Source organism: Galleria mellonella, unplaced genomic scaffold, assembly GCF_026898425.1.
Source record: "Galleria mellonella isolate WM207_F2 unplaced genomic scaffold, CSIRO_AGI_GalMel_v1 utg424, whole genome shotgun sequence".
In the NCBI taxonomy this organism is placed as follows: domain Eukaryota; kingdom Metazoa; phylum Arthropoda; class Insecta; order Lepidoptera; family Pyralidae; genus Galleria; species Galleria mellonella.
The window spans coordinates 3,102,946-3,118,661 of NW_026442097.1; the positions used below are offsets into that span (position 1 = coordinate 3,102,946).

Consider the following 15,716-nt stretch of genomic DNA (forward strand, 5'->3'; position numbering starts at 1 on the left):
TGCAATTTGGTCTAGATTGACTTGCGATAGAAGTGTTAGAATTTCTAATAATTACATTTTCTATGTGTAATAGTTATATTGTTTCTAAAAAAAAAACTGTTTTGTTTTTTTCTTTTTATACGACTTAGAATGGCAAATAAGCTGACGGCCCACCTGATGGAAAGTGGTAACCGTCGCCTATAGACATGAGCAGTACCATGTACATAACAGAGTATACTGTTTCGCTCATGATACCCCCCATGCGTTGCCATTCCTGAGGACTCAGGTGTTATTCCTCTGTACCCTGTTACTACCATACCTATTACTGCCATAGTCTATCTTTTAAACCGAAACACAGCCATGCAAATACAACTGCTTCACGGTTGAAACACGAATAGGACAGAGGTACTCAAGCAAACGACTTTTGTATAATTACCTGTCTATCTATATGTTTGTTCCGGTATCACACAAAAATTACTGCTCCAAACTGGATGCTGTTTTCACAGTTGTATTCCTAAAGGTCTAACTTAAAATCTGGTATTTGTTGCCATCTAGAAGTATACCATTTCATTGGTTTTCTTACATCTGAAATCTACGTTAACAAAGTATAAGGCGAAAAACTAGATTTTTTCTCTCTCAGTGAAATTTGACGATGTGACACAATGCATATTGTTCACACAATAGCCGCCATGTTTGTGAAATTTCACTTTTTAAATAGTTGCTCGGAATATTTAAATTTTTTTTATACAACTTAGAATGACAAACAAGCTGACATTTACCTGATGGAAAGTGGTGACCGTCGCCCATAGACATGAGCAGTACCATGGACATAGCAGAGTATACTCTTTCGCCCATGATACCTCCCATGCGTTGCCATTCCTGAGGACTCAGGTGTTATTCCTCTGTACCCAGTAAATTCACGCCATATCCCACCCTTCAAATCGAAACACAGCCATGCAAACACAACTGCTTCACGGTTGAAACACGAATGGGACAGAGATACCCAAGCAATCGACTTTTGTACAGTCTCCCTCTGGCTAATTGCTATAAGAATGTTACAATATCATTATATTAATACGTGAAGTAAAAACTTCGTTATCTCTGTTTACGAAAATTGCGCGGACGGAGAAGTATGAAATTTGGCACACTTATAGTTTATATAGAGAAGGAGTGCAGAATGATAATATTTCTTTTTAAATTATACATAAAAAATATGTTAAATCAATAAAAAAAAAAAATGTCTTTAATATTATTTGTCTATAGTCTTACTGAATGTCAAGCATAACCATAATAAATTCATTTATTACAATATATGTTATGGTCGAATATTGACCACGGGGCGACCACTAGTATAAAATAAATACGTACCTATAACATCATGCCACGATGGATTATATTTTTTTATTTTAATATTAATACATTTTCAAATTGTCATTATACATTTTATGTTTTTGGTGCAATAAAAAATAAAAACGACTAAGGGACCCTAATAGCCGATGAAAGGGCTGCAGCGTCCCTCTTAAACCATCAACAGTCTTACTGCGGTTACCAATCCGCCTGCCAAGCGTGGGAACTACTGGCAAAATCCTCCAAGGCGAGGCCTATGTTCAGCAGTGGACTCCCCATCGCAAGCCAATTTAAACGATATGCTATTATATTGAAGCTCCAAATTGTATAGTGATTCATCTAAATAATATTCAACGATGCAAAACTATGATCATCTGATAGCAATCAGTTTTCAATAAAAAATTACACCTTCAGAAATTGGGGTCTTCAAACTTTACACCAAAATGGCGATAAGTCCAAACTAAAAGAACGAATTTGCAAGTTCGAACGCATAAACTATCGACTTGAACAATTGTGTTATTTTTTTTTTATATAACACAGGGCGCAAACGAGCGTGCGACTCACCTGATGGTGACTACCGCCGTCTATGGTCACCTGCAACACCAGAGGCATTGCAGTTGTGCTGCCGGCGTTTTAAAAAGGAATATATATTGTATCGGTTCGGAAATATGGAAGTCGATTTCAAATCGTGATTGTGCGTGGAAGAAAGTGTCTTGTAGTATGCACGGCGGAGAAACTGCCACTCGTCTCGGGTAGTACCTTGAAAGTAAGGAGAAATGGAAAAAGGAAATTATTATAAATTTAAAAGCAATTTTTAAATTATTACATTTATTCATTTCATATACAAACTGGCGAAAATAAATAAAATAATTTTTACCATCAAATAACCAATGTACTGAAGTTCCATTAAGAACTTATAATACAAATAATGAATTAAATTGAAGACTCTGTCCTATAAAAAAAAAAACTACTTTAACCAAATCAGTGACCAAACCAGTTATTTTATTTTAATAATTAAACTATTAAACCGATTTTGATAAAATTTCTATGGAAATCAATCAGTAAGTATATCCTTTCAGTTAAAAAAGAATTTTCCAAATCGGTTTAGAACTGACCTAGTTATGAGGTAACAAATATTAAAAATTAAAAATATAACACAACCGAATTGAGTACCTCTTGTTTTTTAACACAACTTCACAGTTTTCGTGTTAATCAACAAATATCGTTGGCCTCATAATTGCTAACCACAAAAGCAATCGTAGCGGAAATAAAAAAAAAACTGGCTTATAAAAGGTACATACGTCGAGCGGACTTATATATTATTTAGCTATTATATAGCTACTTACATGTTGTGAAGGGTATATAATTTTTACCTTACTTCGAAAATAATTTAGGATTGCGTTTCACAGAAAAAAAAAAAAAAACTACTTCAGTTGTGGTAAAACCAGGCATTTTGATTTATTCTCATACATTTTTTATGACACCAATTTTTTTTATACAACTTAGAATGGCAAACAAGCTGACGGCTCACCTGATGGAAAGTGGTAACCGTCGCCTATACACATGAGCAGTACCATGGACATAACAGAGTATACTGTTTCGCCCATGATACCCCCCATGCGTTGCCAATCCTGAGGAATCAGGTGTTATTCCTCTGTACCCTGTAAATTCACGCCATAAAACCGAAACACAGCCATGCAAACACAACTGTTTCACGGTAGAAACACGAATGGGACAGAGGTACCCAAGCAATCAACTTTTGTACAGTCCCTCTAATCTTTAGCGACATTTACAAGATTACGTCAAATTAATTGATGTAAGAATCATTAAAATTAGCTCATGCGTTTCGTCTTTAGAGCGCCACAAATGCATACATAAACTGTTAAAATCTTTACCTTCCTTCACGTCCCGCAGTCGGGTAATAAATAGGGTTATGTTTTAAGTTTCGAGTCCTTCTAGCGCTGGTATAATAATAATAATTTATTTTCTCAAATATGGCTATTACAGATGGTACATTATTATATTATTACGCCTCCATATTTTACCATAAATGGCGTGCAAATCTACTTTTTATATAAATACTAGTAAAATTCCATTATTATTGTCTCATATATCACAATCTACCGAATTTATCATGGGGAGTGTTTTGAGGAATTATTCGGATTGATACCTGCTGCTGATTTTCACCACCGTACAACCCGCCACAAACTAAAGTTTCATCCCAATCATTTGGACGAGTGGCGGTCTTCCACCGAGCGTTTTTCAAGGCACTTTCTTCCACGCACAACCATTCTTTGGAATCAATTTCCAGCAGCAGTATTTCCGAACCGATACGACAACATAACCTTGAAGAAAAGAGTATATTCCTTTTTAAAAGGCTGGCAGCACACCTGCAAAGCCGCTGGTGTTGTGGGTGATCATGGGCGGCGGTAGTCACTTACCATCAGGTGAGCCGCATGCTCGTTTGCTCCCTGTGTTGTAAAAAAAAAAACAATGTCTTAATTATATTATAATAGATTATAGAAAAAAAAGGAAACATTTACATTTACATCAAAATTTGTCTTGACGCTTGTCTCATGTGAACATAACGCAGTCATTTATCATTTGTTTAATTTGAAAACTATTATTATCAAACCAATCATCCAGCCATTACCCGTCCACTGCTGGACATAAGCCTGCCCATAGACTGCCATAAAGAACTGTCCTGATCTACCTACATCCACTGACACTGACAGCCCATTACCACTTTAGTTTGCTTATCCTTCGGGCTATGTCGGGGACTTTAATTCTTTTGCGATTAGAGTGAAAAAAGTTGACAGAAAATATTCGAAAGATTTAAATGTTTATTATCAAGAAAACAGCGGCCAATGACCTATAAGCAGAATATTAAGCAGAATTTCCGTTCATATTCAATATGTAACATCTAATTACGACAAATAATAGAAAATCATAGTATTAAATAAGCTGATACCGCTCTAATTGGTTAAAGTTTAGAATGGTCTAGATTAAATGCTCAAGATGGAGCTAAGAGTGACAAAAACGCGCTTAAATTCACTCGATCGAAATTTACTTTTGCCTACCACACATATTTATAATACGAAATAAAATGCTCAAGTAATATCATTAACAAATCTCCGTATTAAATTAGATTAAACTTGAATTTGGAATGGCAGAGTTTTTTTTTAGACAACGAAATAACGCGCTCTATTTTCAACCGATTTCAAATTTTTTTGTCTCTCTTTTGCGTATATGAATAACGAAAAATATGAAAACGTCGTCAATTATAAACGAATTTGAAACTATTTTTTTATCTGAAAGGATATATTTACAGATTGATCTCATACAGATTTTATCAAAATCGATTTAGTAGTTTAATTTTTAAATCAAAATAACTGGTTAAGCCACAATTAGAGTGGTTTTATTTCGGGGAACACAATCCTCAATTATTTTTTATTTATTTATTTATTTCTTATTGCATTCCATAATATAATTTGTAGATAACATTTAAATTTATGGACCCTGTTGGGCACAACAAGTAGGAGAGAGGAGGACAATACTTTTTTCACTTTAGAAATAGTCTATGGATCTGTTACAATATTATCCAGTCATTGAAATTGTATCACGATAGCTACGTATTTTCTTATTATTATTATTTTGTTCAACAATATCGATTTACATTCAATTATTATACATATTTTTAACAAATTAATACATATAGGTTCACTTACAATGACCCTGAAACCGATAACGTATATATTACGAGCATATTCTCAAATATCAATCTAAGTAATCAGTGAAAATCATTATTATGAGTTCCTGTCCTTTATCTACATCTCGTTTTTTTTATACAACTTAGAATGGCAAACAAGCTGACGGCCCACCTGATGGAAAGTGGTAACCGTTCACGGTTGAAACACGAATGGGACAGAGGTACCCGGGTAATCGACTTTTGTACGAAGTCTCTTTCAAATATAGAATTATATTTTAACTTTTAGTTTTGTTTTACACTTTTCTATTTAACTGTAGGTATATTGGTGGCACAGAATGTGTTACTTTTCTTTTGTCCTGGGTGTTGCAAGGATTTTGTATTTGAGGGATAGGCAGCAGCGTCTCTTTTAAAACATCACCAAAAGCTACACTGCGGTTGTCAATTCCCCTGCCAAGCGTGGCAACTACTGTTTGTGCAGAAGACCTAAGTTCAGCAGTGGATACATAACGGCTGATATGATAATGATGATAGGTTTATTCTGTTATCACTGTTAACGCAAAATTATTTAAAAGAATTGGTCTTTTTTCGGCAAAGCGTTTATATTTAGATACTCTATCTAGAGATATGTGATCTATGTTTAAAGTACCTGTTGGTTTGATTAACAAACTGTAAGGTTCACATGAGACGCCAAGGAAGTGTGCTCTGATCGCCGGACCGAAACGCAGACACACCCAGAAAAGATTTAGACTTTACGCCATAATATTTGCAAATCCAAAACCGTGTAGACGTCTTCGCGATTCCTTTGAAATAGAAAAAAAAGTCCATTGTCTTTGCCGCGGATTCGGCGTGGGAAAATGGCGCGCGTTTGAAATTCGAATTTCGAACTGGTTTCGTGGCTATATTTTTTTATGTACAGCTACATCCTTTATAAAAGTACATGATGTATCATTAGGTCACGGAAACTGCTGATTCTGCTATTTTTTTTTGTAAATATCTTTATCGTTTTAGATAGATCCCATTAATTATAAGACCCTATTTGATTTTCAATAATTATTTAATAATGGCGACATATAAATATATAAAAGAGTGAGCATGTTAGTTGGTTTTACATTAAACATGTTGTGTATACTAATTTTGTGCCCGGTTTTGCTCGTGGCTGTCCAGACACTAACGATTGACTCACAGCTGGGCACATCTATTGAAGGTAAGCGTACATTTTTTAGACATCCGTAATATTTTTTTTAATTTTAATATGCAAGTATATATTTAATTTTATGATTTCGTACCTTAAAAGGAGAATTGAAACCCTTATAGGATTTTTTTTAATGGGTGATAATGGAATGCGGGGTTACCATTCCATGCCTGCGCTATCGGTATACGCTGGCGAGGCACTAGTGAGGGATGATAGGTGACGATGAAAGCAGGTCATTTAGTCCATCATGACTAATTCCGCTAGAATTAATCATAATAATTTCCAGGGGGAACCGCGTGGAGGTCGACCTGATAGGTTGTATTGCTAGTAATGCGGGAATTATACTCCATTACTAACAATCCCTTTCCCCCCACCCTTATAGAATTATTTTCGTTTGTTTGTCCATCTCTCAAGAACCTCTAAATCAAGAATCTCTGAAGTTATCACGTTTAAATTAATTTTAAATACTTAAGTCTGCTGCCATGTGGTTCCGGCATAGAATGAGCTACCCTTTCTTGTCCCGTGTGTGTCGTAAGAGACAACTAAGGGGCATTAACCCTTAAAAGCCTGATTTTTAAATCAAATTAAAAAATATATATAAGTGTACCCTTTACTGTGTTTACTAATGGGGAAAAATAGTAAAAAAAATCAAAACGATATTTTTATATATTTATTAAAAAAAAAAAAACATTTGGTAACATGTAGAGTCAAATATCAAAATGAAATCGATTGTAGGTGATATAATTCGTGTTTAAAATTAAAGGAAAAATGGTTATAACAATAAACTATGTATGACAGCTATGTGTTTTTCTTTTTGCAATGGACATTAAAAAATAATCCAGATACGATCGACTTAAAGTGAACTTAGTCTTTTATATAAGTATTGTATTGTAAAATCTTTATTGTACATAACTCAGATTAAACATTGGTAAATGATTTAATATACAATGGCGGACTTATCCCATAAAGGGATCTCTTACAGTCAACCTTTAGGTTTATTTATCTTAAGTCTTTAAGTTTTAGGCATTCAATGTTATGATGGAAATTTCCATCAGTATGCAAAGAAGGATTAAGAGGGACGCTGCTGCCCATCTCTCGACTGTTAAATTCTCTTAGTCACCTCTTACGACACCCACGGGAAAGGAAGAAGTAAATAAACATAAGTTTTGTAAATAAAAGAATAATCATTCGTTTGTTTACAATTATATATATATATATATATATATATATATATATATATATATATATATATATATATATATATATATATATATATATATACTAATGCAAAGTCATTTCTTGTCTAAGGATCCATTGTTTTCTAACTACATGTCACTTTACATACGTATGTACCTATAGGATATTGTGAAACGCGAAATTGCATCCAAATCGCTCGATAATGGGGCGAAATTACAAAATTGGTACCAAAAGAAATAAAATAGTCAATTTTTGCAGTAAGGATTCAGGGCAATTTGATTTTTGTTTTCGCTAGCTTTTCGCCCGCTACTCCGTGCATTTCAGAAGTGAAACCAATAATTACTTAGATTATGTAGATAGAGCATCGAGCCTCAAAAACGGGTCAACTTTTTGTCAAATTAGCTGACTTGGCTTTTCTTTTATTAATATTCTATAAACTTACGCATAAAATGTATCTTGACGTATTATTTAATAAATAAAATGAGTGTTTACGCATTAAAACTTATACAATTGTATCGTTGTGTTTGTAAATTGTCTCGCTTATTTCCTATATTGTATAATGCAAATAAAGTATACTCATTCATTCATTCATTCATAAAAAAAATGTATAATTTATAAGACAAAATAAATATAGAAGTTATAAAGGAATCACTCATAACTGTTTATCACGCAAAATTGTATGAAAAAGTTGACAGGTTTTTCTCGAAGCATTTCTATACAGACACTCTTGTATATAATGTAAGGTAGATCAGTTCTAGATAGCGTGTTAAGATAAAAATATACACCAGATTTTAAGGAAACACAACTATGAAAACCGTATCCAATTCGGTTCAGTATTCTTGCATGATGCGGGAATAACTGATATTTACCCTAGAGTCTACACTATGGGGTTCATAAAAAAGGGTAGTTACCACGCTTGACTTGAGGTGGATTGGCTACCGCAGTTAAGCTTTTGGTAATGATTTAAGAGATGTTGCTGCTCAGCCTTGAACCATTAAGTTCCTTTAGTCGCCTCTTACGACACTCACGGGAAAGGAAGGGGTGATTCATTCTATGATGGTGTACAAAGCAATTTTTATAAATAAATAGATAATATTATAAATGTGTTAGATAAATAAATAAATAGATTTCTTTGTTTCTTACCTCTTAGTCTTCAATCAATCACAATGAAATTTGGTAAACACGTGCTATATGGAATGGAGAAGATATAGGCGAATTTCTATCCCGGTCAATAAATATATCACGGTCGCACAGACGAATTTGCGTGTAAAAACTAGTTCAGGTATAATATGTGTCCACAAAACATCTGGTTTTCCGTCGGAAGAAATTAGTTATATTTGTAGCATTGATAACTTCCGTAGAACAGTAACAAGGGACGTAATTTGACGATTTCAAAATGACATCCAAAATGTGGACGATTTATTTATTTATTTATTCATTAGTACAAATATGTGTATATGGCGGACTTAATGCTAAAATCATTCTCTCCCAGTCAACCATAGGGAAGTGTCAGAATACTCGAATGCAGTACTAGTAATTGTTGATATATCGAAAGATGTAAACATCTATATATTAATACGTGAAGCAAAAACTTTGTTCCCCTTTTTACGAAAATTGCGCGGACGGAGGAGTATGAAATTTGGCACACTTATAGTTTAATAGTTTATATAGAGAACGAGTGCAGAATGATAATTTTTTTTTAATTATTGATGAAAAAATACATTAAATAAAAAAAAAAATAACATTACACACACTACCATGTATTTGACACGTATTACAAATGCTTACCGTGCATTAGTTGTGTTTGCATGGCTGTGTTTCGGTTGGAAGGGCGGAATATGACAGTGAAATTACAGGGTACTGAGGCGTTATACACAGTATAGTTTTGGGGGGAAAGGGATTGTTAGTAATGGAGACTGAGAATTCCATTGCTAGCAATATACCCAACCAAGTCGACCTCCACGCGGTTCTCCCTGGAAACTATCATGGTTGATTTCTGATGAATTCATCATGATGGGCTAGCTGGCCTGTTTTTATTCTCATCTATCACCCTTCACTGGTGCCCCGCCAGCGTATCCCATTAGCGCAGGCGGGTTTTTTTTTTAATGGATGATAATGTAATGGTAACCCCACCCGCCTATCGGTATCACTGGTGCTCGTGACGAATTCAACAAGAATTGTTCACGATGGTTTCCAGGGGGAACCCGTGGAGGTCGACCTAATAAGGCATATTGCTAGCAATGGGGTTGTCAAACTCCATTGCTAACAATCCCTTTTCCCCCGCGCAGGCGTGGTTATCATTCCATTTTCACCCATTAAAAAAAATATGATTGTAAATATAGATTATATGTATATTTAGAAAAAGTAAACAAATTTAGATTTTTGTTCTCTCTAAATTAATAATATCAAATATTATAAGGTTTTACTCTAAGTAATTTTTTTTACAGATTGCTTTGAAAGAATATCCATTGGCGAACAACTACCACCTAGCGGCATCTACCGTAATGTCTCAGAACTTACAACGCGCGAGTGCGAGCAAATCTGTAAACAGGATAAACAATGTCAGACATACGATTACGGGTGAGTTACATTACATAAATGTATAGATGGCGTTTTTCCGATCGATAACATTTATCTCAATAGACAATAGATGTCACTACGTGTAGTTTTAATTGTGAAGTAGTTTTTTGTTTTTATTTTGATTAATAGTTTATTTATTTACTCTTTAGGCGAGTTTAAGTTTTAAAAGTTTCCTTCTAGTAAATATACGTTAGGTGAATTTGTAAAAGTAAATATCTATAGGTAGTTACTGGTCACAGAGTGGTAATTTAAGTTTCAGTATAAATTTAACTAAAGATAGTCTCTACAGCCAAGATTAAATTAATTTGATTTTGTCGTCTAGTACTTTTCTAAAATTAGGAAACACCGCCCTTGTATATTTTGTTTGTATTCTACAATATAGTTTGATCGATGAAACATGGTTAGTAAAACTATTGATTGTAAAGGAATACATGAAATTCTAAAATAGTTCTCCTCCAATAAAGATACAATTACATAGAATATATATATAAAAAAAAAATGTTATGAGTCTTTTAATAATCGATTTTGATTTTCATGTCACAAAAGTGGCCACAAGCTTTTATAAGCGATAGGTATTTATTAGTACTAATCGTATACTTAATGGTCGAGGGATAGGTCATTCGTAAAATATTACCAAAGCATAACTATGGTTGTTAACCCGCCTATCAAGTGTAGTTACTACTGGCAAACCGCCCTTATGGGGGAGGCCTATGTTTACTTATATAATGACAATAAAAATACCATATACTTGGTTACCACAGTCCTTATATATATATAACAAAAAAAAAATTAATTAAATATTTAATTTCTTCCAGAGTTGGTGCTAAAGGCAACGCGACTTGCAACTTAAGTGATAGAAGCGAAAAGGAACTAAAAGAGCAAAATCTACTTCAACGGCATCCAGACTACGACGTCTACGTAAGGAGAATCCAATGCGAACAATCACCCCCCACTCCTATTCAAGGTCAATTTGATGACCCTGACGCTGGCCCTGGGGGAGTGCCAGCTCACCGGCCAGTATTTCGTCCAGACGAAGACGATTTCAAAAGACCCCTTTCTGATGAGTTTCCTGGTGATTTAAGACCTTACGAAACAGCCCGGCCGCCATATTTAAACGCTAAACCAGGTTATCCTCAAATTAGTAACGATAGACCAGATGACTATAGTAGTTCTAAACCAGACAATGATGTACCTCCAAGTTACGGTGATCACAAGCCTCAAGATATACCATATAAACCTGATAAACCTTACCATAATCAGCCTCATCAAAAGCCAGATCCATATGATGTTTTGCAGTTTCAAGACCCATACAGACCAGGCCGTCCTCCAGATCATGGTTACTGGAGGCCAGATCCTCACTATCCATCGCATCCTGGAGACGATATACCAGATTTATACGGTCAAAGGCCTGTAAGACCTAATAGGCCCTACGATTTTCCTGTAGGGCTTCCTCCTTATCATCCAGAAAAACCTGAATACCACTACATAATTCGTCCAAACAGAAAGCCAAGACCTCAGGACGATAACGGATATGGTTTTAGACCAAAACCACAGGATTATCCGACAAAACCTGACCTGTATGGACAAAACGATATTGGTCACCCGTCAGGTCCAATAGGTCCCCCAGATAGACCTCCTAGACCAAATCGACCACATTATGACTATCCCTACAGACCGTATGACAGACCTAGTTATTCATACAATAGTCAGTATGCCAGTAGCTATGGCCAAAATAGCCATGACAACTCCATATATTTGGAAATTTTTGATCCACCGAGACCGTACAAACCTTATAAACCATTGAGTAAACCAGATCACGACTATGGTCCAGGCGGTTATGGACAAGATATTGGATATGGTGTCCAGGGTTACGGATATGGTAACAGTCACAGCCAAAGTTCATATTCACAGTCACATAGCAGTCAGTCGCACTATGGAACAGGTACTATTACTGAGATTGACCATGATAATAATTATATTCGACCACCTCAAGATGCTGGTTACAGACCACAGAAACCTCATTACGATAAACCTGGTTATGGCCCAGCTCCTGATTACGTTATGCCATCTGGCGGCTATGGAGTACCATCAAAACCAAGTCAACCTGAGAAACCGTATGGTAGCAACCAGGGATATGGAAGTCAAAGTTCTTATAGTGATAATAGTCAAAGTGATCACAGCACTAGTCAAGCGTATGGTAGCACTAGTGAATCTTATGGTAGTAGCAATTCACCTTCTTATGGCAACCAGGACAATTATGGCAGTAAGCCCGGGTATGGATTGACGACTACACAGAAACCAATTTATGGTTATAATAAACCAGATCATGAAAAACCTTATAGTAGTAATCATGGCTCTTATACAAGTAATAGTCAATCCTATAGTAGCACTCAGGAAGAATACAATAGTCACCATTCGTATGAAACTAGTCAATCAGGTTATGGTATCAAACCGTCTTACACAGAAGAAAAGCCATATGGTAATAGGCCTTCATATGGCAATAAACCTTACGATGATAATAAACGTCCACCTTATGGTAATAATAGACCGACATATGATGAAAATCGACCCCCGTTTAATGATAAACCGATATATAGTGACAAACCGTCATATAGTGGTAATAGTCCTTCATATGGTGAGAAACCTTATAACGATAATAAACGTCCAGGTTATAATGATCCCCGACCACCATACAGTGATAATCAATCGTCATATGGCAGTAATAAACCTTACAACGATAATAAACGTCCAGCGTATGGTGATAACGATAATCAGCCATCGTATACTGGTAATAAACCTCCTTATAATGATAACAAACCTACTTACGGTAGTAATGATAATCCACCATCATACGGAGGGAATATACCATCTTATAATGGTAATAAACGCCCATCATATAGTGATAATAATGACCAGCCGTCATATGGCGGTAACAAACCTTCTTACAATGATAATAAGCGTCCTTCTTATGGTGATAGTGATAATCGACCTTCATACGCAGATAGTAAACCACCTAATGATAATAAACGTCCGCCTTATGGAGATAACCGGCCTTCTTACGGTGATAACCCGCCTTATAGTGGTAATCGACCACCTTACGGTGATCGCCCGTCTTACAGTGATCGTCCGTCTTACGGTGATGACCGTCCCGACCCTGCATATGAAGGTGGTTCAAATTCATACGATGGATCAGGTTATGGTGACTACAAATATACGGGTCACAAGAAACCTGGTTACGGGAGCAGACCAAATGGAACCGGTTATCCGCGACCGGATATAAAACCGGTGTACGAGTATGAAATGGATAGGCCGATGAATGTGCCAAGCTATATTGTGAGGCCGAGTGGTGATGTGGTCACTTCGAGACCAGTGACAATTGGTGATTACGGTGAACGAGGTTACCATGGACCAGGGCGGATTTCTTATAAGGGTGAGTCGTATAATTTTTTACATGCTTCTATTTGACTTGTAATTGTATTGTTATGTTTTTTTAGTAAAATTTTATATTTTAAATTAGAAGAAGTTCTTAACATCGGATTGAGTTAAAATTTTGCAATTTGTTCTGGTGATTACGTAATAATAATATGCAATATTGGAATATTTTTAAAATGGCTGCCCTCACAAGATGGCGGATTAAGTTATAAAAGTTTTTAATGATTTTAGTATTGTGTCATTTGTTTTATACTGTTTCGCTCATGATACCCCCATGCGTTGCCATTCCTGAGGACTCAGATGTTATTCCTCTGTACCCTGTAAATTTACGCAATATCCCACCCTTCAAACCGAAACACAGCCATGCAAACACAACTGCTCCATGGTAGAAACACGAATGGGACAGAGGTACCCAAGCAATCGACTTTTGTACAGTCTCCTTCTACTAATATATATATATATATATATATATATATATATATATATATATATATATATATATAGCATTACAAATGCAACTTTGTTCTCTTTTTTATTGCGGAACCCTAAACTTTTTGTTTAATATTTCATTCTAATCGCCAATTTGAATAAACTAACATTTGTAGCGTTAAATGAAATAACAAAAAAAAAAAAAACTAAAATAAATGTCTTAATAGCTAACAAAACTACACAAAAAACAACTTCCGTCTTGTTTAATTAAATACATCTAATCAAATCTAATTATGTATTGTCTAAGGATGAATGTAACCTTCTCAAAACTTACTGCGAAAATATATAAGCATGGATTTAAATTCAGAAGTTTGTTAGTTTTAAATATGTATTCGGGTTCACTATATTACTACTCAAATATCAGTAAAAGACCGGGTCGTACTTTTCACAGCTGATTTAATTTTTTTTTTTTAGTACGTTTGTTCCGTTTGGAACAGGCTAAGGTCGGAGACCATGCTGCCTAGTCTTCAAAAAGATAATTTGTCTGGAATTAGCTGATTTAATTGTTTACAACATGGCCGCCTTCCTAGTGTTGCCCTCGCTCAAGCATAGCATAGATAATAACAAGATAAAGATACAACAATAAGGATGGATAGATGTTTGTTTCATGCAATACCTACTAAAAAAGTACTACTATTTGAAATTTGGTGCAAGGATAGGTCATGCCCTAATTTAGTACATAGGATACTTTATGTACTTTTAGTTAAAGCGTGCGAATTTGCGGGAAACAACTTGTCTTAGTAAAATTGTAACTAACTGGTGTGAAGGGAGATGTTTAAGAAAAAATATTATAACAGTTCTTAATAAGACAAAAAGAGACCAAAATATTTCTTTTTCTGTCATTTATTCGTTTGTTTCTTTTTGCTCTGTCTTTACGCATAAACTACTGCACCAAATTAGATGCGATTACCATAGTTATGTTCTTGAAGGTATTAACTTAAAATTTTGTGTATATTTTGATACGTCATCTAGAAGTAGTTTATTTAGTTGGTTTGCCTACTTCTTACCACGCGTACGGAGAAGCAAACAATAAGTTAGTCTGTACTTCATAACATTATAAAGAGGAAAGATCTGTTTGTTTGTTCATATTGGATAAACTCAAAAGCCACACAACAGATTTAAAAAATTCTTTCATCTATAGAAAGCTGCATTATCAGTATATTCATCATCATTGCCTTTCCTCTTCTCATTTATTTATCAATGAATCTTTACATTATTTTTTAAAATATTATCTACTCTTGCAAAGCCGATCCGGGTTTTTTTAATACATAACAATTAATTAGTCACACCGCCCGCGCTATCGCTATACACTTACAAGGCACTAGTAAGGAATGATAGGTGAGCAGAGAAGTCAGGTCAGTTCTTCCATTGTGATAAATTTGACAATAACTAATCACGGAGGTTTTCAGGGGGTACCGCATGGAGATCGACCTGACAAGGTATATTGTTAGCAATGGGGAATAATATCCCCATTACTAAACAATCTTCTCTCCCTTCCTTAACCTAGCTGGGTTTTAAATTAATTAGTAACCTGATTAAATTTATTTATGACGTAATTATATAGGTACATATGTACACATATTTGTAACAGGCGGTTAGACGAACCGGTTCACACAGAGTTATCATGACCTAACACCAATAGTTGGTTTAATTTTACCACGGATTAGGAAGGTCACGCCCTAACCAGACAGTGCTCATTGTGATGTTAATGAATATTATCTTTGTACACAATGCGTGGGCGCCGATATGTAACATAATGAGGTCGGTGTATTAACACGTTGTTTTTAACAG

The 15,716-nt window shown here is 35.1% G+C and overlaps 1 protein-coding gene across 1 annotated transcript; it reads left to right on the forward strand.

Annotated features, from left to right (window-relative positions):
* Nucleotides 1-5,810: 5,810 nt before the first annotated feature.
* LOC128201413 (adhesive plaque matrix protein-like) lies at nt 5,811-14,666 on the forward strand. Its single transcript, XM_052898238.1, has 4 exons — nt 5,811-6,239; nt 9,872-10,004; nt 10,820-13,434; nt 14,629-14,666. The coding sequence occupies exons 1-4, from the start codon at nt 6,128-6,130 to the stop codon at nt 14,664-14,666; spliced, it is 2,898 nt and encodes a 965-aa protein (XP_052754198.1). The 5' UTR covers nt 5,811-6,127.
* The last annotated feature ends 1,050 nt before the right edge of the window (nt 14,667-15,716 follow it).

Excerpts from the sequence above, each read along its gene's own strand:
- LOC128201413 (XM_052898238.1), top strand. The coding sequence starts at position 6,128 with ATGTTAGTTGGTTTTACATTAAACATGTTGTGTATACTAATTTTGTGC. Across the intron at positions 10,005-10,819 it reads TGTCAGACATACGATTACGG|AGTTGGTGCTAAAGGCAACG; the intron begins GTGAGTTACATT and ends AATTTCTTCCAG. Across the intron at positions 13,435-14,628 it reads AGGGCGGATTTCTTATAAGG|TTAAAGCGTGCGAATTTGCG; the intron begins GTGAGTCGTATA and ends ATGTACTTTTAG.